Source organism: Hyperoodon ampullatus (assembly GCF_949752795.1).
Source record: "Hyperoodon ampullatus genome assembly, chromosome: 7".
Lineage (NCBI taxonomy): Eukaryota > Metazoa > Chordata > Mammalia > Artiodactyla > Ziphiidae > Hyperoodon > Hyperoodon ampullatus.
The window spans coordinates 82,279,339-82,304,160 of NC_136920.1; the positions used below are offsets into that span (position 1 = coordinate 82,279,339).

The following is a 24,822-nucleotide window of genomic DNA, read 5'->3' on the forward strand; positions in this document are numbered from 1 at the left end:
GCAGGCTGTAGGGGGATCATCTCAGGGGGCCCGTTTAAAAGCCCGCTTCCCAACCCCCCTCCTCGGCCCGAGAGCACACGCCCCAGATTCTAACTCAGCAGGTCAGGAAAGGCCCGGATCTGTGTCTCTCCAAACCTCTCACGTGATTCTCATGTGCGGCCCATCTGGCAACCCCACTGAGCCCTTCATGAAGTCAGGGCCACCCCAAATCGAGAGCCGGGTCCACAGAGGCACAGCCCTGTGGCTGGGCTCGAGGACGCTGCCTGCTCCCCTTTACTTTCTCCAGAAATTACTAACCACACAGTGCTTGTGGATCCTCAGGCAAAGGAACTAATAACAACAGAAAATATTATCATAAAAAAGTACATTTAAGCCGGAACAGCTGTGGAGGTAAGGCAGTCTCGGCTCCAGGCTCCCTGACTCAGCAGAGGCTGCCTTGCTGTGGTCAGCTCTCCCAGGAGCCCACAGCAGTGCTCGCGTCCTGGCGCACAGTGAGACCAAGGGAAAACGAAACGCTGACATCCACCACTCAACCCACATCCAGACACATCAAGGCGTGAAGTGGAAACTACCCGTCTTTTCCTCCTGTGGAAACAAAACCAATCTGAACACAGCAAGACAGGCCTGCTGGCTCCTGGATGGGCACGGGGTGAGGGCCTTCCTTCTACCTTCAGCAGCACCTGTGATCATTTAACTGCAGAGACAGCTCTCAACAAGAAGTCACACTGATTTGGGCTTCTATTCATTACTGTAAACCGAGAGCAAAAAGCAGCTCTTTTAGAAAAAGTTTCCACTCCAAGTCAGATGTGTGTCTGGCTCTGTCAAGAGTTATATTTAGCCTCTGACATTCCATCCAGCATGTCCCCCGCTCTCGACCAGGCCTGGAGCAGTGCGGGTGCACGGTGGCTCCACTGCGGACGTCGCTGCTCCCCCGGGCTCCAGGCTAAATATAAACGGCAGTGCAGGCTCTCCAGCGAGAACACTGCATGGCCATCCTCAAGACAACTTCTGTGTGCTTGCTTAGCAGAACCCGTCCTAGAGAAGAAAATACCCTGTATCACAGCATGTTTTCAACACTGTTCTGGTTCCTTAACCAATTTTTTTTTTTTTTTTTTTTTTTTTTTTTTTTTTTGTGGTATGCGGGCCTCTCACTGTTGTGGCCTCTCCCGTTGCGGAGCACAGGCTCCGGATGCGCAGGCTCAGCAGCCATGGCTCACGGGCCCAGCTGCTCCGCGGCATATGGGATCCTCCCAGACCGGGGCACGAACCCGTATCCCCTGCATCGGCAGGCGGACTCTCAACCACTGCGCCACCAGGGAGGCCCCCCTTAACCAATTTTTAGAGGAATTTAAGAGCAGGGGGAGAAGTCCATGTCAGTGATACTTTCCAGACACACAGCAAAGTAAACCCATCAAATATGGGCTCTGATGAGAACACAGGCAGCTGAAGCTCTGGTTAAAGATGGCCCATTGTTACTCTGGCTAAACTACATTGTTATCCAAACAGACCCTTAAAACTAAAGTATAGGGCTTCCCTGGTGGCGCAATGGTTAAGAATCCACCTGCCAATGCAGGGGACACAGGTTTGAGCCCTGGTCCGGGAAGATCCCACATGCCGCGGACCAATTAAGCCCATGCACCACAACTACTGAGCCTGAGCTCTAGAGCCCGTGAGCTACAACTACTGAGCCCACGCGCCTAGAGGCCATGCTCCACAACAAGAGAAGCCACCGCAATGAGAAGCCCACGCACTGCAATGAAGAGTAGCCCCCGCTCACCACAACTAGAGAAAGTCTGCGCGCAGCAACGAAGACCCAGTGCAGCCAAAAATACATACATACATACATACATACTAAAGTGTAAAGAGACCCAACCAAACATCATGGAATTCCAAATAAATCTGGCTGTGATGGTCCAAGTGTCAGCTTGGAGGGTGTTTTTGGATGCGATTAACATTAAATTGTGAACTTTTAGTGCACTGCCCTCCTTAATGTGGGGGGCCTCATCCAATCAGTTGAGGGGCGTGAACAAATCAAAAAGACCAGTCTCCCCAGGCTGGAGGGTGTTTCTCCACCAGACGGCACCCTCAGACCTCCTGGGTCTCCAGCCGGCAAGCCCGCCCTGCAGAGTGTCAACTCACCAGCCTCCATAATCACACAAGCCAGTTCTTTATAATCAATCTCTTTATGTGTACAGAAGATATATACATAAGGTAAATAAATTCTACTGTGTTCTATTCACACACACACACATCCTGTTTGTTGTGTTTCTCTGGAGAGCCCTGACTCATACCCTGGCCACAGCGTGTCTTGTTCTGAATCCCGAGTTTATCGGAAACTGCACATGTGCCCCATGAAGAATGCTCAGTGGCGACACTGGACAGTCTCGGCACCGTCACATCCTGCTCCAGGGGTCAGCTCAGCAGCAAGACGTCAGCTGAGGCACTACTGACGTGAGTTCACTTAATTCTATCTCCAAGCCAAAGCCGTGGAAGATTTCTGACCATGAGTCTGACCAACCGGGCCAGGTCAAAGCAGATAAAAGTCCATCAAGCGGTCACCTGGACAGAGTGTCTGAAGAGCTAACGCTCTGGAGGGACCCCCCTCCTTCTTTCATCTCAGGCACGGTCCAGGGAGACCGTCCAGGGTTACCGAGGGAGGAGTCCCTGTCACTAAAGGAAGCCGAAGGGGACAACCGGGGGGAAAGGGGGAAGGGCTGGGTCCCACACGCCCATTGGCATCAAACCATTCAGTAAACCAGAGCTTGGGGAGTCGGCCCAGAAGGGCAGAGGAAGGGGGGTGCAGCCGAGCAGAGTGGGGTGGAGGCAGAGGGCCTGGCAGAGGAAGGGAAAGGGCACCCAGGCAGGCAGCATGCCTGTGGTGCCAGTGCAGTGGTCCTCAGTGTCTGCAGCAGCTCCAGGCACGTCTGTGCAGGGACAGAGACGCTGCAGGGCCCTGTTCTCCCCATGAGCTGGGCTTGTGCTGAAACGGGTACCAGTTGCATGGGCTCCAGTGGGCCTGGTGGACGGCGGGCACCATCGTCACATGAACCCAGCGCCGCAGACCAGTCGGACCAACCGTACGCCAGCCCTGGCTCTAAAGCCCAGATGAACACACAAAAGACTCAGAGGCACTGGGGTCTGACAAGTATGTGTGACCATCACAGACCATGTGTCAAGCACGTCATTCTGTAAAACGCCTCCTCAGGAAATAAGTCCCCCAAACCTGGCCCTGAGCGTGAGCCCCGTTCTGCTATTACAGATTCTGGGGTCAGAGAATGCCAAGGGTGAGAGGACAAACGCTCACAGCCGCAGAGAAACCCTCCAAGTGCGTCTGTGCAGCCCATCCCAGAGGCGCTGGGGGTCGCCTGCTGCTTGGGTCAAAGGCCCGAGGGGTGTGTCACTGCCGAGGACCACAGTGGAGGCAGGGCTCCTGATGGTGCTGTTTCTTTTGGCCATGTCGGGTCTTAGCTGCCGCACGCGGAATCGTCCTTGTGGCACGCAGGCTTCTCTCTAGTTGTGGTGCTTGGGCTCTAGAGTGCGCGAGCCCAGTAGTTGCAGCATGCAGGCTCTCTACTTGTGGCACTTGGGCTCTAGAGCGCACGGGCTCAGTAGCTGTGGTGTGCAGGCTTACCTGCCCTGTGGCATGTGGGATCTTAGTTCCCCTACCAGGGATCGAACCCGTGTCCCCTGCATTGGAAGGCAGATTCTTAACCACTGGACCCCCAGAGAAGTCCCCTGTTGGTGCTGTTTCTGTTCCTGTTTTATTCCACTGATCCACCAACAAGAGGAAACAAATTCGAGCTACAGTAAGTGGGTTTTAGGGTCAGCATGTTGGAAAAGCTATGAAATACTCCAGTGGGGACCAAAGTGCTGGGGTGGGGAGGTGGAGGGAGTCTATACACACTGGTTTTAGCACCGTCCCACCTGAGGTGGAAGAATAGATTCTATTTCTTCTCTAACATGGGGGGATGGCCACTGAGTCATACACAAACTAAACAAATCAATATAAAGCAATTTAATTTGCTTTTTCTTGTCTCAAGAAAGAGTGAAACATTCAATCCACTTATATTTTAAATTCTGACCAAATTAAACATATATATTCAAAAATATAACTAACACTAAAAAACAAATATTTTAATTTTACATTAAAGCTAGTTGTAAGAAGACAGAAAGAAACAAGGAAATATGAGAGAAAAATCTAGAGTTTAGTGACAGAGGCACAGTCACGACTAAATACATAAAGTTTACTGAATAAATGCACATATAAATGAATTCAGGAAGGGAATCCCTGGTAGTCCAGTGGTTAGGACTCCACACATTCACTGCCAAGGGCATGGTTTTGATCCCTGGTCGGGGAACTAAGATCCCACAAGCAGCACAGAAAAAGAAAGAAAAAAAAAAAAAGAAGAAGAAGAAAAGAAATAGCATAAAAATATGAACATAGGAAAAGGGAGAAAGTGCAGAAGTGTAAGAAAGGAGATAGAAGAGGAAATGGAACACAGACCAACAGTCGGCACTAGAGATTGCTCAAACATCTGCTGTGGCAGCTTCAGTCTGATTTTTTTAACCTGGTCTTTACCAGCTCCACTATGGACAGGAAAATCAGAGATGCCTGATTTTCTGAAATTCTTCCCTGGGAAGCCACATCAAAGACTGTACCACTCTGGGACAAAAAGTGAGCAAAGCCATGGTTGTCTTCGCTTGTTTCTCTGCTGATTTCAACCTAACAAGAACTCCAGCTCTGGCTGACCTGCACGGTATTTCATGTCAAAACCTGCTCTGAAGAAATGACTTTAGCACTATATGGTTTATTTTAATATCAAAATACACTATAAGGATCCATGTAATAACTTATTTTGATAAATAACTTGATTTTTAAAAAGAGGCAAGGGGCTGCCTGATAGACATATTAGGGTGCAGTACCATGATGGTGAATCCACAGCCAAGCATTCACCAAACCCTTCAGAATTCCACACCACAAAGAGTGAACTTTATACTGCATGAACATTTTAAAAATATGTATCATACAAAATGTCCAGGGAACCAGGATGGAATGCGGACTCTGAGAAATGAAACTAACTGTATTACAAGTAAAATAACCTCACTTAAGGAGATGGGGAAGAAAGGAGTTGACATAAATGACTTTGGGAAACAGCGTTTTGACTGGATATAACAAGGCTACCAAGAGAAGAATTTTGCACAAACACTGCGCTCTAGCTGATAAATTTACTTCTCATAGCAGCATGGGTTAGCAACTCTGAAAATACTTTACATGTATAACAGGATTGAGTAAATAAGAACTATAAAGATGTCATCAATAATGAGAGCCACGTTTGTCACTGTCAAAGAAAGAAGTTATGAATATGAAAGAGGGAAGCTAGAAGTAGCCCTGTAGTGCTGGACCAGTCAGAGACACTAGTACAAATCAATGTTTATTTCAAATATACACAAATAGAGAAATAAGTACAGACATGTGTGCATACATGGGTTAGTATAAATACACACATCTCCTAGCCCTGTCTACCAAGAGCCTAGAAGTATTGACACCTCCATAACAAAGAGCACACTCAGTGCCCAGATCTTGATTTCTAAATACCATTATCTGGTAAAGGGAACTAGGGCTACTTGGAAAAATGGTAATTCAAAGGCTGGGGCAGGGAAAATACAAGATAAGCCTGGAGCATCTTGTAGTGCCAGAAAGTCAGGAAGTGTTAAAATAAACAAAAATAGCAAAGGATCAGAAGCCCAACTGAAAGAGCTTCCAAAGGCTAAAGCTGGAAGATCTGAGCAAAAAATAAATGATAGACTGTTATAACACAAAGAATAAAATAAATATCCATGAGTCCATAAGATATGAATAAGTGAATGAATAAGCAAATGGAAGGGAGATAGAGAACTTTCTTTATGGAAGAATCCCAATTAATAATGTAGAATGAATGAGGGAAACAGAAAAACCACCTTTAGAACAACAAAGTAATAGTTGCTTCAGGCAAGATCCACTGATGATTGCCAAACTTAGTGGAAAAACTTTAAAGAGAAACAGAATATTTGGACAGCTTCAGAATATCTGATCCCACCAAATATTTATTAGCTATTGTGGTGGTTTCTCATATGTCCACAAATTATTTGATACTCTGCCCTCCCCTTGAGGTAGGCTGGCTGAACCTCTAACAGTGTTCAAAAAAGGATAAACAGTAACTTCACAGGGAGAAACCCAGAAGCCACCACCTAAGCCCAGAGATCAAGGCAACATCATCAGTGAAATGTCATGGTAATATGATGATAAGAAGGGTACTACACCTCTATGGAATTCTCCTACCTAACCCCTCAAAATCTATAACCCAAGGCCAATCATGAGAAGACATCAAAAAAACTCAAACTGAGGGACATTCTACAAAACACCCAACCACTACTGTTTTTTTTTTTGTTTTTTTTTTTGCGGTACGCAGGCCTCTCACTGTTGTGGCCTCTCCCGTTGTGGAGCACAGGCTCCGGACGCGCAGGCTCAGCGGCCATGGCTCACGGGCCTAGCCACTCCGTGGCACGTGGGATCTTCCCGGACCGGGGCACGAACCCATGTCCCCTGCATCGGCAGGCGGACTCTCAACGACTGCGCCACCAGGAAGCCCTCTATATGTCTATTTTTTTAAAAAAAAGAACTTAGGGACTTCCCTGGTGGCGCAGTGGTTAAGAATCCACCTGCCAATGCAGGGGACATGAGTTCGAGCCCTGGTCTGGGAAGATACCACATGCCGCGGAGCAACTGAAAGCCCGTGCGCCACAACTACTGAACCTGCACTCTAGAGCCCATGAGCCACAACTACTGAGACCAAGTGCCGCAACTACTGAAGCCCACGTGCCTAGAGCCTGTGCTCCACAACAAGAGAAGCCACTGCAATGAGAAGCCCACGCACTGCAACGAAAGAGTAGCCCCCACTCGCTGCAACTAGAGAAAGACCACGTGTAGCAACGAAGACCCAATGCAGCCAAAAAAATAAATAAAATTTTTAAGAAAGCAAACTATATAAAATAAACAACAAGGTCCTACTGTATAGCACAGGGAATTATACTCAATATTTTGTAATAACCTGTAAGGGGAAAATACCTGAAAAAAAAAATAACTGAATCACTGTGCTGTATACCTGAAACTAACACAACACTTTAAAACAACTATACTCCAATTTAAAAAAATTACATGGCACATATACATGCACCTTAAATGTATTTGATTTTTATTTCTCAAAAATAAATAATTTGCAAAATGAAAAGGAAAAAGCAAACTGGAGCTTCAAAAAAAATGTGTTCTCATTCCAGATAAATAATAAAGCAGGAATCTCTGTGTTCTTTTTAGATAATTTGTCTCAGCAGACAAGTGTTTCATTTTTTCGTTTCTGTAGATCCATAAATTAACAAGATACCCACATGCCCAATCTCCCACTGTTATAACTCAGGCCCAGCGTATTCCCTGAGCCAAGCAACTCAGCAATCGGGGTCCAGCCTCTCCTCCCTCCTCCCCAGCCTCCTTATCACACGAAGGCGAGGGCGGTTTCAGAACCAAGGAAGACAGCAGGTCTCTAAAAACAGAAAATAGCTTGTACGTGACAAGCAGCCCTCTCATGTGGCAACATTTAACACAGTAAAGCAATTTAAAATGAGCTGTACACTCGGGAACAGGAATGACATGCAGGTTCCAAGTCAAACTACAGCCATACACTAAACAAGAATGCAGTGTGTGTGTGTACATGACATGAATTACAGATGTCCACACAGATGCAGGGGCTGTGCGCCATCTCTCACACACGCACGCACACCAACGTCCTCAGGAGCATGCCTGTGTGCCAAGCACCGGCCCCTGCAGGCTCTGGGCTCTCACAGTCCTCCGGGCAGCCCCGTGAGGCAGCACTGTGATGACCGCCCCCCAAACAGAGAGGAGGGCCCGCGGAGAGGCCCCGCGGGGAGAGGGTCGGCGCGTCCCCAGACGTGCCTCTCGCCCGGGCTGCGGTCCTGCCGCGCGCAGAACCACGCATGCTGCCGCCAAGGAGTACCAGCTCGCCGCCAGCTGGGACACATAAACGAAGACCGGGACCGCAAGGTGGTCTTAGAGCTAACGGGAGCCTGATGACAGGTTTTTTCATCCTGCTACCCGCCCCCCCGCTCAACGTGCAGCTTCCTGAGGGATCTTCCTTGTCATCTGGGCCTGAAAAGCACAGTGCTTCCCCTGCGTCGCGCCCCCTCCTCATCAGGAAAGGCTGTGTGGGTGGACCCTGGGCCCTATGGGGGCCGGTGCAGGGGCGGGGCGGGGGGCAGCCATGCCTCCGGAAATGCGGGGTCTTGCAATTAAGTCCCGGAAACTCGTCTGGATCAGAAAAGTGGTCATTCCACGTAAGGTCCAGAGAAAGGCACTAAAAAGGGGGACATGGGGGTCACCTCAAAGCCCTCTCCTAATGGCAGCAGAAGCTTGGGGAGAGTTCATCCGGCCGGTTGCATCATGTTTCACCGCGTGCACCGGACCCTCCACCAGGTAGAGGGCGGGGGTGAGGAAAAGAACATTTAGACCAGGAGCGGCCTCGGTGCCCTCCAGACCTGTGCTGCTGTAACCGGCCCCCCAGCCCCAAAGAGACTCTGCAGGAGGTAGGAGGAGGGGGCCAGCGCTGGCTCTTCAGAAGACCATAAAAATCAGGCCTGAAAACACAAGAGAAGGCAATGCTATTGGTCTAATTCACAGCCAGTCGTCAGCTGAGGGCCGTGACGGTGCCCTGGCGTGATGGATGCAGCGGAAGGCTTCCCACCTGTGACAGGTGACACTGACCCACCGCACAGAGAACACAGCCTGGGAGCCTTTCGCTCAGGGACTGCTGGTTCTGGCTTTACATGCCCGGGAAAAGCAGATCCTGCCCTGGAAGAAACAGTTCGCACCTTTCCCGGCTCATTAAAGCTAATTTTGCAAATTCCGAATATCTCACGTGAACCTTCTAATGGGTTTTATCTGGCTTTGGTTATTGTGCTTTTTGTAAGAACTAGATTGCTTCACTAACAGACCTCTTTCCAACAGGAGACTTGCTGAGCCTTCCTCTCTGAAGGTGAACTTTCTGGCTCTCTCCTTAGACAACAGCCGTCTACACCGCAGCCTCGTTCGCAGGCAGGCAGAGGCCCACAGGGCGTGGAAGGAGTGACCAGCGCTGTCTCCTCCCCGGGGTGGGGGTGGGGGGTGACACGACCTTGGCCACGACTCATCGCTATGCCCTGTGCATACAGCAGTCACTCAATAAATACGGACTGGACCCAGGGGGTTGGGGTGGGGGACCCTGAGGTTTGGGGAATGAAGTGATGAAGCTCAAGGGGGATGTTTCCCGTGCGCCCTACAAAGTGGACAGGTTTGTCACGGACTGAAAATGACGGGAAAAAACGAACCGTGCTCACAATTGCAAAAGCATGAAATGTTCAAGAACTCAAGGGCTAGAGCCCTTAATAAAGGCATGAACTCAGTATCCACCTTACAGCACCAAAAAGGGCACAGATCTGGAAGAGGAAAATTAAGAATAGGTTTTAAATTTAAAAACCTGAAGATCACACCTTAAAATGACTTTCCATGATTTGGGGGATTTTTTTTTTTTTTTTGCGGTACACAGGCCTCTCACTGTTGCAGCCTCTTCCGTTGCGGAGCACAGGCTCCGGACACGCAGGCTCAGCGGCCATGGCTCACGGGCCCAGCCGCTCCGCGGCATGTGGGATCCTCCCGGACCGGGGCACGAACCCGTGTCCCCTGCATCAGCAGGCGGACTCTCAACCACTGTGCCACCAGGGAAGCCCTTGGGGGATTTTTAAAGTGGCATCTTGTAATAGAAAAAGCAAGCAAGAAAACATAAACCTGAAGTAAACATTCTTTGGTCAGAAATATAACAAATATTATTTAAAGTAAAATACAGTTTTAAATTGTTTTTAATTCTTTGTAGTTTGGATTCTGCGTTCCTAACAATGCTTCCTTCTCCGCTAGTAGAAAAAAACCTGTAGAGCTGACTCACAACCACAAGTCAGCCTGCTCCCTGCTCAAGGCCAGCCCAGGCCAGGAGGTGTCTCTGCAACAGACACTGAGCTTGTCACTGATGCCCGAAAGAGACCCCAGCAGTGTGAGTTGAGAATGTCACTAATCTCAGGTGAAGGTGTCACTAAGGACCCTGTTCCCACACACGAGGTAGGGAGCAGGTGACCAGGACTCCATCCAACGTGCAAAAACGCCCTGAAATGCAGAGCAGCAACTGCAGATAGTTTTTAGGAGGTATTTCCACTCTGTGTTAACGTAGGGGAAACTGGGAAGTGGGTGTAGCTCCACACTCCCACTCAGGCGGGAGTCATGACCCAAGCTGGGCACTGCACGTCTCTGGGCCTCTCACAGCAGAAGGTTTCCACTGCAGAGATCCTGCCACCCGGGTCACCCGGAATCACCTGGAGTCGTCTCTGGGTGTCATAGCTGGGGGTGCTGCTAGTGGCATTGAGAGGCCAGGGGTGCTGCTAAACATCCACAACACACAGGGCAGCGCCCCCATAACAAAGGATTAACCGGCCCAAAACGTCAACAGCGCCAAGCGTGAGAAACCCTGTCTCACAGTCTCTTTCAGCTCTAAAATTCTATAACCTACATGTCTGTTGAGTTGAGGGGTAAATACTACTTCTTTGGGTATAAAGCTAACAAAGAGAATTGAAGGACTCACTGAGACCAAGTGTAAACCAGGGTGAACTCAGGTCTCCTGTAACCAGACAGGCAGTGAGAAATCAGCCCTGTAAGATGGTTCCCTCCTCCATAGAAGTCCAACACCAACATCCCTCGAAGGAAGAGGGAATGGTTTTAAGTATCTTATCTCGTGGGTCTGGAAAGAGGTGGATTGAAGGACTCAGCTCTTCAGCTGACGCCCTGAACTGAGCATGAACGTAACCCAGGAGAGCTGGGAGGCCAGACGCCACGCCTAATGCATGGTCTGTTTTAGCACTTTTTGGAAACTACACGCCCCTTGGGTCTAAACAGAGGCAGTGACTTGCTGAGTTCCTGAGGGCTTTCCTTCATTCTCTCCCCTGCTTTCTCTGGACACGCCCGCAGCTGAGGGCGCCCACCATCATGTGGCACCCTGGTCCCAGAACACGGGATTCCTGTGGATACTGAGGCCTGTATACTCATGGGACATTTTCTTGTCCTGAACTCATCCATTCTTCATAGCTATTTATCTAAAAAGATGCTTATTTTTAATGTAAACACACTGATTTATATTGGCAGCTCCTCTACTTAAAGATATGTTGGAATTTCCACTGAAACTTTTTATTATTCAAAGTTTGCTAGCGCAGGCCTGAAAATGTCCCCAAGCAAGAGAGGTCTAATCTTTTCTACAAATATCACTGAACCACTTTTTAAATCCAAGAATGTCAGATAATTTCTTCTTCTTTACTCTTGAAACTTAAAACTGGATTTTTGTTTTTCTAAGAAAAAATCAGGACACCAATATGTACTTTAGATGAAATGTCTTTCCTACACAGAAAAAATAAATGTAAAAACTTGCTATCTCATCAAAATAAGCCATCAGGGAAGCTTTAATATGAGAAAGTTCCTCTAAATTAGGTTTGTAACCTAAACAACCAGAGGACTATATATAAAATAGATAACTCATAAGGACCTGCTGTATAGCACAGGGAGCTCTACTCAATACTGTGCAATGGCCTATATGAGAAAAGAATCTAAAAAAGAACGGATATATGTATATGTATAACTGATTCACTTTGCTGTACAGCAGAAACTAACACAACGTTGTTAATCAACTATACTCCAATAAAAATTAAAAAAAAAAAAAAAAAGAACCAGAGCACTAATGAAATTCTAAAACCCAAGGGGAATAAAACCAAGAATGGGGCTTCCCTGGTGGCGCAGTGGTTGAGAGTCCGCCTGCCGATGCAGGGGACACGGGTTCGTGCCCCGGTCCAGGAAGATCCCACATGCCGCGGAGCGGCTGGGCCTGTGAGCCATGGCCGCTGAGCCTGCGCGTCCGGAGCCTGTGCTCCGCAACGGGGGAGGCCACAACAGTGAGAGGCCCGCGTACCGCAAAAAAAAACCCCAAAAACCAAGAATGATACTGTTTACATCCGCATAGCATTTTATAATGTACAGGACCACTTTCACATACAGTCTCACTTGATGCACCTAAGAGTCCTGTAAAGTGGGTATTTATCTATAGATAAAGAGAAGAGGGCTCGGATATATTAGGAGACAATTACAGCCTCAAAACTTGAAAGTATCAGAGGCCAAAGTAGAAACCAGGTCTTCTGACTCGAAATTATTTAAAATAACAATTAAGAAACATACAAATTAGGCCTTGGTTTCTCATCTGTCCAGGTTGTGATTTGTTTGAATAGAAATACGTGTCGGCCCCCATCTAAAACGGCTAGTGAACACCCTGCCCCTTTCCCAAACCACAACTAAGAACAGACACTCGCCTCCCTGTGCTGGGCCAGTGCAAGGCCACGAAGGCAGCAGAGGGGAAGAAGCTATAATCTTACCTGATTATAGCTAAGGCGTCTAAGTTCTGCAAATCTGAGGACACTGCTAGGATGAAACCTGGGGCCTTGGAAGGGGCCTCCTTGTAATGGAGCAGTCCAAAAGTCTGCGCTTGATAAGGTTCATCTTCAATTTGCCTCTGATTAATTGAGGATTAAATGAATTGTAGTAAAGTAGTAACAGGAGTATTAGCAGCAGCATCAACAGTTAGTACTGACAGTAAATCTCTAAAACCCAGCACTGAGAGCTTGTTATTATACCAGGCCCTCTGCTAAGCACTTATGTAATTATGTAATTAATTTTAATTTTACTATATCGATTAGTGTAATTTTTGTTATCACTCATATAGGTAACTTTGATAGGAACACTATATATAGTCACTGGTTTGCAAAACAATCCTACAAAGTTATACGTTTTTCTACTTTTTTTATAGGTAAGGAGATTCACTTGGACAAGTCCTACAGTGGAGCTGAGATTCAAACCTTGGTCTAGCTTACGTTCTTCCTGATGAACAGGAATTCAGAAAGGAAGAGATCGCTACCGGCTAGAGACCTAAAAAAGCCTTTACAGAGAAGTGTGTTGAGCTGGATACTGGGGAATGAGTGGAACTGAACAGAAAGAGGGTGATCTGCACTGGGGTAGATGGGCCATGACGATAAAACAGAAATGGCGACACACAAGGGTGATTCAGGAGACAGTGATGGAACACTTCTACAGAGCCCAAGACCATGCTCCAAATCGTGTGATTTCCCCGACAAAACTGAATTAAGTGAATACACTCTTAGGGTCAATTTTCTCTTTATGACATAGCCATTATCTTGTAAAAAGAAAAGGAAAAGGCTACGTTTCTCTAGAACCCAACTCCTCTACGGAGAGGGCTGGTGTGGACACCCAAGTGCCTCGTCTCCGCCACCCGAAGCCCAAACCCGGTGATTCTCCCGTGAAGGCAGCGCCCCTGCTGGAGCCCAGGACTGTACAACCCAGTCCTGCGGGGCAGGGCAGGAGAGCCAAGACAGGACCCCCAAACTGGAGCCTCTGAGAGCCAGTTAAAGAGTCTTCCTCCAAGTTTCGTGAGAAGTAGCTTCAAAATTGGGAGCTGAAAGGTGCTGCTCGCACAAGGACAGAAACACCAAAGTCCTAACACGTTTTACTTACTCTGCACATAGAAAACGTACCTGCCGAGAATAGCACAGAAAACAAATTTGTTAGTGGAAGAGGGAACAAAACACGAAAACACACTCGTCCCAGAGAAAGTCACCAGCCTGAGGATGCCCAGGGGGAGCAGCCCTTTGTGCAGCAAACCACAGGTGGGGGGCAGGGAAGGAGGGTCAGACACAGGGCCACCGGGAGGGTATTTGTTCTGGCTTCAGCAAGGGCCAGATCCCTCATCCAATGTCACGAGACGTCCTTTAGGCCTGTTCTCTCATCACCATTGCCTAGGGTAGAGACAGACAGACAGACAGACATGGACACCGAGGGAGATGGAAAGGCAGCTCCAGCAAGGGTTTCTCTGTTTTTCCTGGGGCTTCAGCCTGCACACCTCCTGGAGCTGTAGTAACACGACAGAGCACTGCAGAATCACAGAATTAAGCATCTCTGAAGCCACATGCATACTTTGTTTTCCATTTAAATCAAAGTCTTCCCTCTGACATACCCACAGAGTGAGCTAAACTGGAAATGTACGGAAATTACGACCAGATGCTTCACACGGACAGTCACCATCCATAACACAGCCTCAGAGAAAAGCCAGGCTGGGACGGAGTTAAGGGAAAGAAGATATAACAGAATAATAAAATAACACACTTGTATACCAGTCCCGAGCTCTGCATGCAGTCAGCATCTACTTCAGAAGACACACACTCCAGGGACCCTGGGCCCTCGAGGAGGCCTCTCAACCTGAGGTCATAAATGATCTTCTGGGGGTTGTAACCCCCAAAATAGTATATAAAATTCCCACATATGTACATGAAAGTACTATTTGGAAAAAAGGGCCATAACTTCCATCATCTACATGGTGTTCCTGACATAAACTGCTCCACAGATGAAGGTCTGAAACAGGACCTGGTGAATTAAAGACACAAACATTTGTTCTTACTGAACCCCTGCTCTAGAGATTCCCAGCTACCGTTCTCTACCGGCAGTGGACTTAAAAGCAAGACCAAATACGGTCAGAGTGAAAACTCCATATCTGACACTAGATATCAAACAACAGATTACCAACCCAACCAAATAGTGGTCTATTTTTTTCTTCCTGGTAAACAAACACAGGAACTCTTAAAACACTAGATCTAGTAAGTAAGGTTGTAGCAGATTAAAAAAACAAAACAAACACAAAACCTGAGGTTCTGAAAGATGTAATTTCCTAACCTCTTGGAGTAGAAGAGGGCTTCAAACCAAAGTTACCCGGCTCTAAAAACTTCCAAACTTTCAGAAGAGGAAGACATTTCTATGAACTGGGCTTTCAAAACCTTCAAATGCACTTTTAATTAACAAAGTAATTCAACGAATCAGTTAAAAATTCTTTTGTATTCCCATAAAACCACTTCTTTGGATCTGAAACTCACACTGTGAGTTATCTAACAGGGGAAAGAAATGTGAATGTGTTGGTAGGGGAAGAGGAATACTGCTTAAATTACTTACAAGCGACTTGGATTAAAACCAATATTATTTCCCCAAGGTCCCAAAATGAATCACGTGCAAAGCTGGGAAGTGGGTCCAGAATTCCTGACACCCACGTGTGCTCCCTCCTCCACCCAGAAAATTATCTGAGAGGCAGCGGACAGCGGAGCCTGGGATGGATGGTCCCTCTCACCTCACCCTGTAGGAATCTGAATCTGAAAATCTGGAGAGCTCTTCACCTGTCCTGTTACCAGCAGAGTGGGGAGCTGCTGTCCCAGACACCTGTCTAGTGTGGGACAGCAGTAATTCTCCAAATTTTAAGTTGCTGTGTCTCAAATGATCAATGCTCCTTACTCTTCAGATAAACCTACCCAAGGATGGGGATGACGGCTGTGCAGTTGGGTATATATATGTCTTTATAACAGGACAGCCCCATCCTGACAGCAGCGATGCTTAGCAAGACTCATTCAACCCCTTCCCCCAACCCTATCAGACCTTTGTGTGTGTATACGTGCTCTGAAAAAAGAGCCAATATTTTAACTTCATTTTATACTTGAAAAATGTAAACAAAAGCATTACCTTCAGAATATAAACTTTTAAAGGAAGGTGTGTAACCCTTAAGTTATATAGAAGGGGGCCTACGTTAGGTAAAGCCGAGGCTCTTGTTTCCAGCTCCAGCCGTGGGTCAGCTTCTCCAAAAGGCCTCGGCACTCCAACTTTGGAGAGCCCACGCAAGCAAACTTAGTTTTTACTGCACCTCTGGGCTCTTGAGAAGTGGGCGATCTTTAACGCAGCAAGTAAAATAGCTGTAGGCTGAACCCAGAAGATAATAGGATGGGTGGGGCATGACCCTGAGGGTCATGAGGGAGACTGAGCCAATGGGCCAGCAGGAAGGCAGAGCTGAGCCTGAGATTTCCAAACATTGCCAGGCCCTGAAAGCCATCCCAGATGACCATCCTCTCTCACACAAAGCGTCCCCAGATCTGCACAGATTGCGATCAACCAAACGTCATTTACGAGTAAAGAAAAACAATTCACTGCAAGTAAGAGTCATAAGAAACAACAAACATTAGATTTAGACTCCCAAGAACTTCAGATATTTTAAGTCTCACATGCAGAATGTATGTGAAATGTTTAAAAATAAAAAACTAAGGGCTTCCCTGGTGGCGCAGTGGAGAACCCACCTGCCAATGCAGGGGACACGGGTTCAAGCCCTGGTCCAGGAAGATCCCTCATGCCGCAGAACAACTAAGCCCGTGCACCGCAACTACTGAGCCTGTGCTCTAGAGCCTGTGAGCCACAACTACTGAAGCCCGTAAGCCACAACTACTGAAGCCTGCACACCTAGAGCCCATGCGCCACAAGACAAGCCACCGAAATGAGAAGCCTGCGCACCACATCGAAGAGTAGCCCCCACTCGCCACAACCAGAGAAAGCCTGTGTGAAGCAAAGAAGACCCAACGCAGCCAAAAATAAATAAATAAAATAAATAAATTTATTTTTTAAAAAATAAATAAATAAAATGGGGTGAAAAATGAGCAGGCAAAAGAAACCAGATTATAAAAAGAACCAAGTAAACTTTTAGAAATGAATATAATGGGTTAAAAAAAAAAAACTTCATACATTGGTTAAATAACAGATTAGACATGGCTGGCAAAAGAAACAGTTGTAAAACAAAACTAAATAAATAACCCACAACAGCACAAAGAAAGAAGGACATGAAATTACAACAGAAAGGTTAACAGTCTTGGAAGATGGAAGACTGAATATATCTAATCAGAGTTCCAAAAGGAAAGAGTTATGAAAATAGAAGCTGGGCAGTATTTGAACTCACACTACCTGAGAATTCTCCAGAAAGATATAAAGTCACAGATACACAAAGTATAACAAATTAACAAGTAGAATAATTTAAAAGAAATGCACCCTAGACACACATAGTAACATTTCAGAATGCCAAAGAGAAGACAAGATCTTTAAAGTAGCTGGAGAAAGACAGGCTGATGATGTGACTGCAGGTTTCACAACAGGAATGATGGAAACCAGAAAGCATCCGTGTAATGGAGCCCAGGCTCCAAGTCAAAATAACTGTCAACCTAAAATTACATACCCAATAAATCGATACTTCAAGAACAAGATGAAAATAAATATATTTTTGGATATAAACAAAAATGAATTCAACATCAAGAGACCTACCCTAAAGGGAGTGACTGTGAACTATTCTAGAAGCTTCCTAACTGACCTTCCCTCTCCCGCCATCTTGATTATAATATCAGTCCAACACATCTAAAATCATTTGATCAGATCACTTCCTGCTTCAAACTGCCACATGAATTTCTAGAACCTACATAATAAGGTCCATGACCATCTACCTGGCTCCTCCCTCAACTTACCAGCTGTGACCTGGGCCAGGTAACTAACCTGCCTGAGCCTCAGGTTCAGCACCTGCAAAATGAGCCCATAGGGACTGACCGCTGACATGGGCTAAGACCCCCACAACGTAGTGCTCTCCGCAGTGCCTGGCACAGACTTTCAATAACTGGAAGCTATTAGTTATCATTATAATAACTCATTGGTCCCAAAATACAACATATGCATTCCCAACGCCACGCCTTTGCTCACGGTATTTCCTCCACTTCACTGGCCCCTAACACGTCCATTCCCCCAAAATCTGCACTAAGTCAACCAAATTATTGCCAAAAGTCCAGCTGCTTCTTGAAATTTTCCTCGACCAGGCCAGCCCAAAGTAAGTGCTCTCGCTTCTAAACACGTAAAACATTTACCCAAAGTGCTACTCTGTTCATTAACTACCTAAACTGTGTGATGTTTCTGGTCTAGGAAAGCGCTTATCTTAGCTGTCCCTGTTCTGCCTGTGGAAAGCTCTACTGCCATGAAAACGGAGATTTTTGCCTAATAATGATGGATTGGCTGATTGAGCTCCAGCGCCCTGGTAGAGACACTTTAGAGGAAAAACATGGCACCAAATTAAAAAAAAAAGAAAAAAAGGAAAGAAAAGGCAGTTGTCTTAGGATGTGCTGCATTCCTTGTAATCCTCCAGACAGCTGCACTTCATTCTAAAGACGTCAAATATTTTCCTTAGAGAAAGACATCCCACGAGGAAGTCCTGGTGGGCAGGAAGAAGTGATAAGGGAACTTCAGCTGTCGGCTTACTTCAGGAAACATCTTTCAGAGTCTGTTTCCCAAGGAAGTCAATTTGACCTGGTATTTGTATCACCCAAGACAAAGAAAACAGTCCCCCAGGAGCTGCCTGGCTGGCACGAACGAGGGGTCCAGTAAACACGGGCTGATGCCGAAAAGGCAGACCAAAGCAGCTACTCAGATGATTCCATTTGTTTGTTCAAAAAAAGGGAAGAGGCAGGTATTCTCATCAACCCTCTTTCAGTTTTCCAGCTAAGCACTTGCTGAGGATGCCACACCTGGCTGCCCCGCCCAAGAGCCAGTAACAGCAAATCTCTCAAATGGGTCACAAAGAATGCATGATCAAACCCAACTTCAAGGCTGCCCGTCCTTCTTGCACTGCAGCTGACATTAATTCAGGAGCTAGAAAAAGCCACAATCACATGCTATCACTTTTAACTAAGTTTTCCCACTTTAAAAGAAAATCCTTACTAAGTGTCAAATTTAAAATTCCACTATTTTGTCTAGGAGGCCCCCCAAAATGCAATTGTTTTCATTATATTAAAAAAAATCCTTATCAAAGAAAACTTGGGGGAAAAAAACCAAAAGAATCAGCCAGAAAAACAAGAGGAAAGTAGAAAACAATCAGCCATAAGACCTGGTGGTCCAGTGGTTAGGACGCTGCACTTCCACTGCAGGGGGCACAGGTTCGATCCCTGTTCGGGGAACTAAGATCCCACGTGCTGCACAGCACAGCCAAAATAAATAAATAATAATAAAAAAAAATTTTAATCAGCCATAAGACCTGCTACTCAAAGACAGTCCCTATCAACATTTTGGTTCACTATCTTCCAGATGTTTTTCCTCTAAGGATAAGATGTTTTGTGTAATTGGAATCCTATGGTATATGACTGTGTTACTTAAATGACTTCACAAGCATTTCCCCATGTTTTTCTTCTTCTTAACCTCATATAACTACATAGAGTAGATGAGAGAAAGAAGATGTTTAAAGTAAACCAAGTCAAGAAATACCATTCCTGTTCTTCCACAAAAACTCCTGTTTTTACTGTAGTAAAAATCAAGAATTTCCAAAAGTTTCTGGGGTCACTGGAGATAAGATACATAAAAAAATGCTTGGACACATAGGAAGTGTTTAAGAAATGTTAACTGACTTTCAAGTGACAAAGACAATATTTACTATAGTCCCTGGAAATATACAAAAGAAATTAAATTCAGCCTCTGTTCCCAATGAATTTTTAATAACACTGAGAAGATAAAATGCATTTACACGCAACAACTAAAGTGCAACATAATTCGGCATGCAATAATCCTGGCTCTTCAAGGGCTTGGGATGCCTTATTCCTTTCTGCACCCCTAGCATGAAGGACATATTACAGATACTCAGTAAATGTCTGTTGTACTGAACAGAACTACAAACTACAAGCTATGCTTTACAGACAGTGAAGATCACTGTGGGCTGAGGTTAAGTTGGGCAAAGCAGACAACGTGAACATGGCAGAACTTGATTTGAGCAATATTTTGCAGAAAGAAAGCTGAACCACAGAAGCCTTGGGATGCTGTGAAAATGAAAGATGGCATAAGAAAAAAATGTTTATACAGTCCTAATCTATTAACAAGTTAGATGTTTCTACACAAACAGCTTTGAAACCTCAGCTGTACATATTAACTACTCATGGGAAAAATAATATATATATATAAAACACATAGTAGATATTACTTAAAAACAAAGAAAACACACCAACACAAAGTACTACAGCATTCCTAGACATCAGAAACAAGGGCTAATTCTCAGGAAACTTTGTGTGTGTCATGACATGTGGGAAAAGGCAGAAAATTAAGGCCTTAGATCTCCATATATAGACCCACAGTGGATACTGTCCTTACTAAACTAGGTGTAAAAGAACGTGCTTACCAAAACTTTCTTTCAGGAACCCTTTAGACTCCACTGAAGCTATCTGCATATACTGTGAGCATCCAGAGGGTAAACACAGGAGACGTGAAATCTGCTTCAGCCCTAACAGCATCACATTCACCACCTGATTATAAACTTGTCTTAAAGAGAATCCAGCTTCATGACTAGGGTATCACTCAGCAGACTCTATACATCCTAACTTCATCCACACACAAATTTTCCTTTGTTTTACTCCACTTGTGCTTGTGAAAAAATGCAAAGAATTTGTGGAGAAGGAATTTGCTAATATTACATCGCTAACAGCTGCTGGCTGGATTGTACTAAATCCACAGCCTCTTCAGTCACATTATATGGCCATCTCAAAAAGTGGGCTATTAATACAAATCTGGTTTCTTTCAAAAGAAATGATTTAAGCCTACCCCGCCAGGCTGCCTTAAGAGCAAGTTTCCCAGAGCTTGGGGTTGGGTGTGTGAACATTTTGTCTGTATGTAACGCTGCAATTGTGATTAAGAATCTCTAATAGCTGCCCACTCAGTCTCCCCAGCCTGAAGCACTCAGAACAAATGCCTTCAACAGGCCGTTCAGGAATGAACAGCTGATCTGAAGCAGTGCATGCTTCAGGGCAGGTGTTCCTTGTTTTTCTGAACACACAGGTGGTTCTTGTTTTTCTGATAACGCTTATATCAGTCAGATATAATTAATTCAAAAGACTGAAAACAAAACGAAATAGGTCATTTTAAAATGTTTCAGAGGTCCAAACATATGCAAATGGAAAATTTACAATTTTTTTCAAAAATTTCCTGGAAATTATGATTTTCAGATTTTGCTAAACTTTCACACACAAATTGTCTTACCCCAAGAATACACAAACTGTAACTGTTTTTTTATTTTTTTTTATTTATTTTTATTTTTTTTTGCGGTACACGGGCCTCTCACTGTTGTGGCCTCTCCCATTGCGGAGCACAGGCTCCGGACACGCAGGCTCAGCGGCCATGGCTCACGGGCCCAGCCTCTCCGCGGCACGCGGGATCTTCCCGGACCGGGGCACGAACCCACGTCCCCTGCATCGGCAGGTGGACTCTCAACCACTGCGCCACCAGGGAAGCCCAACTGTAACTGTTTTAACTCTAAATGAAGCACTTCTCTAGGACATCAAAAGATTTGGAAACCCAACAATAATTACCACATAATCATTCAAAAACGACATGTGGTATATAACATTTGCAAAGAGGAATTGCACCTGTCACCAATTCAACAAAAGAATACTTTATCAACCACCCAGCGTTGAACATTTAATAATCTGGTTAAAATGATCCATAACAAGAACTCCATGTCAAACGGAATAATACAAGTAACCAAAAAAATGGATTAACACAAATGGTTGATTTCCACATCTGAAACACATGGGATGTCACCCTGAGCAAGTTACTGAATCTCTCCGTACTTGTTTCTTAGTCCCCAAAATGGGCAAACTGATACTAACAACCTTTTAGAGTTATCAATATTAAATGAATACATATTACATTTTTATAACAGAGCCTGGCAAAGGGTAGCTAATAAAGAATGTTTGTATTATATCAGGAACCAAATTTTTTTAAAAATGCGAACACGCATAAATAATAGCAATTGAAAAGTGTAATCATGAAGATAAAAGAGACACAGCTGTGATGCCCCGTGACCGAATAGTTTTCAAGATATTACTGTATATTTAGAGCATAAGAAAATAATAGAAAAGAGCTTCCTACTGAAAATGATAGCTACATCCCTTCAAAGTGTACAAATACATCCTACCACCTCTATTCTTTGTCATTAGTGCTATTTTGCAAAATAGTGATTATTCATCCTGTGTTCTACAGGTGAATCCCAGTCCTTAGCATTAAGAAAGGCACACAAGTAGCCCCGCTGGGAAACCAAAATAAGAAGTTAATGGGGACTTTCCTGGCGGTCCGGTGGTTCAGACTCCCGCTCCCAATGCAGGGGGGAAGGGTTCCATCCCTAGTGGGAGAACTAAGATGTCGCACGCCACACGGTGTGGCCAAAAAAAAAAACAAAAAACAAAATTAAATTTAAAAAATTTTTTTAAATAAGAAGTTAAGGGGATGTGAAGGCCTTAGCATCCACTAGTTTTACTAACAAACCACCAACTTGAAACTCATTCCTGAACTAAACTGCCAAATGTTTCTGCAATAAAAACTGCAAACTCTCATGTGAACAGATCTTCTCAACAATAGCGAGTTGTTCCAGTCTGTGAATAGGACAGTGTCAGTGTGACCAACAAAGCCGGGAGGGGACATTCCTGACACCCCTGTCCCCTGGCTAGCCTTTGATCATTCATCTCTCCCAACCACACGTTTATGGAAACCACTTTCAAGCACAGCATAGGGACAACATCTACTCCCTGAACTTCGCCCTCATCACAGAGCCCTGCTCCCCGGCTTCTGCCCGGACCCTCACTGTTCACGCCACCCCGAGGACCACCCCCCAGTGAGCCTCCAACACAGGAGCCTTTGTTTTCCTAGTACGCCCACCCCACCCCCAAACAGTCACTTGGGGCTTCGCTGTGTATACTCTGGCAAACATCATGGGATGACGATGGCAACTAAGCAGACTACAGACCGACCCGAGAACGGGGGGAAACTGCTGATGCCCCAGGCGAGGCTGGCGCGGCGCTCGGGACCCCGGGTCTGAGTGTCCCTTGCTCCTGGGGGCAGACGGGGCTCAGTGCTCTCTCTGGACTCTGCTCTGAGGACTATGTGGGACCGCGGTCTCGAGCGCCTAGCGCGAGCCCACGGCCCACAGCGTGTGGTCTCGCCGTCCGGCTGCCCGGGGCCTCCAGCCGAGGGTTGGGGGGGGTTGGGGGGGAGCTGGGGGGAGGAAGAACAGACCAACGTCTCGTCCGGGCGGCCCCCGGGCCACTCCAGGGCGGGCTGCAGGGCTGGGCGCCGGCGGGACAAAGGGGACCGGGAACGGGTCGGCTTTGTTCGAGGAGTGATGGAGCGCAGGGCCACGGGCCCCGGGCCGGACCCCGCACCCCGGGACGCCCTGCACCCAGACCCCCAGAACGCCAGGATTCCCTACCTCTGGGCCCCCCGACGCCCGCACCTCTTCCCCGGCCCGCACCCCCTACCCCGACCCGGGACCCGCACCTCTGGGCCCCCCGCACCTTCGGGGCCGCTACCCGCCCCTCCCGGACCCCGGGACCCCCGCATCCCTGACCCCGTACATGGACCGAACACCCTCATCCCCGGGATTCCCCTCCCTGAACCCAGGACCCCCCGCACCGCCCACCCCCGGGCCCCCGCGCCCGCCCCCCACTCCGCCCGGACCCCTCCGGCCGCGCCCGGTGGAGGCTCGCGGACTCACCCCGCAGGAGCAGCAGCAGGGCGAGCGCGGGCCGCCGCCTCAGCGCCATGTCGAGAGCAGCTGAGGGGCCGAGGGCCCGCTCCCGGCGCAGGCGCCCTGCCCGCGGCCCTGCGCCCGCCCCGGTCACCATAGCGACCACGGCGGCGCGCCGTCGCCATGGTGCACGGGAAGCCCGAGACGAGTCTGGTTGCTATGGAGGCAGGGATGCTCTGGACCGGGATCCTGGGGTCTCTTTCAAAGAATTTGGTGGAAGGAGGTGAAGGAGGGCGTTCAAGAGTGGGCGGGGTTAATTTCCACATCTATAAAATGAATCCGTCAACTACAGATCCGGGAAGGAACGCTCCATTAAAATTTGAGAAATGAAGTGCTTCTTATTTTACAATTAAGAATGGAGCCCAGTTACCGTGGAAGCATTATTGCCTGCGCCTCTTTTGGGGCCCAGATTCTAAATGTGATGAGAGGGAAAAGGGCTGAAATCTGTATAAAACATAAGCAAGACGTGCATTATACAGTACATAAAAGTGATGTATTTCTAAAATAAACATAATCCTTCATTTCTGTGTTAGATCAAAAGCATGATGGTATACCAAATAGTTTGTTATGCAGAAAAGCAAGATAATTCTTTGCTCTGATTTCTGAATATTGGGAAATGTTAAGGTTAGGGAGGAAAAATGGAACAGAATCTTTTGAGGACCAGCACACAAGATGAAGAGAAGGATTAAACATACTGGAAATTGGATTCAAGGATGCAGGAGATCTTGATACGTTTAATACTGTGGAAAATTGTTTTATTATTTTTTATTTCTTTATTTATTTAGCTGCGTGGGGTCTTAGTAACAGCACACAGGATCTTTGTTGCGGCGTATGGGATTTTTAGTTGCGGCATGTGGCATCTAGTTCCTTGACCAGGGATCGAACCCGGGCCCCCTGCATTGGGAGCGCTGAGTCTTAACCACTGGACCACCAGGGAAGTCCCACTGTGGGAAATTCTTGAAATAGCTTGTTTTACATCCAACGTAGAAAGTACATCCCTAATGCTCCAGGAAGCAACAGAGTCAAAACAGAACTCTCAGTATAGTTATTAGTAAAATATGACAGAGTTTCTTTCCAATGACTAATATTTTTTAATGTTTAATTTAAGGACTTCATTTTTCATACAGTCACCCTAGGTTTCGGGTTTTTTTTTTGCGGTACGCGGGCCTCTCAGTGTTGTGGCCTCTCCCGATGGGGAGCACAG

At 46.6% G+C, this 24,822-nt stretch overlaps 1 protein-coding gene across 1 annotated transcript in view; it reads right to left on the reverse strand.

Annotated features, from left to right (window-relative positions):
* The window catches only part of JAM3 (junctional adhesion molecule 3), a gene marked incomplete at its 5' end in the record, with an annotated part of 49,725 nt that extends 26,010 nt beyond the window's left edge, over positions 1-23,715 (reverse strand). The window contains one exon of the mRNA XM_079708055.1: positions 23,586-23,715. Coding sequence (XP_079564181.1) covers positions 23,586-23,715 — 130 coding nt within the window. The remainder of the gene's footprint in view (positions 1-23,585) is intronic.
* Positions 23,716-24,822: the final 1,107 nt, after the last annotated feature.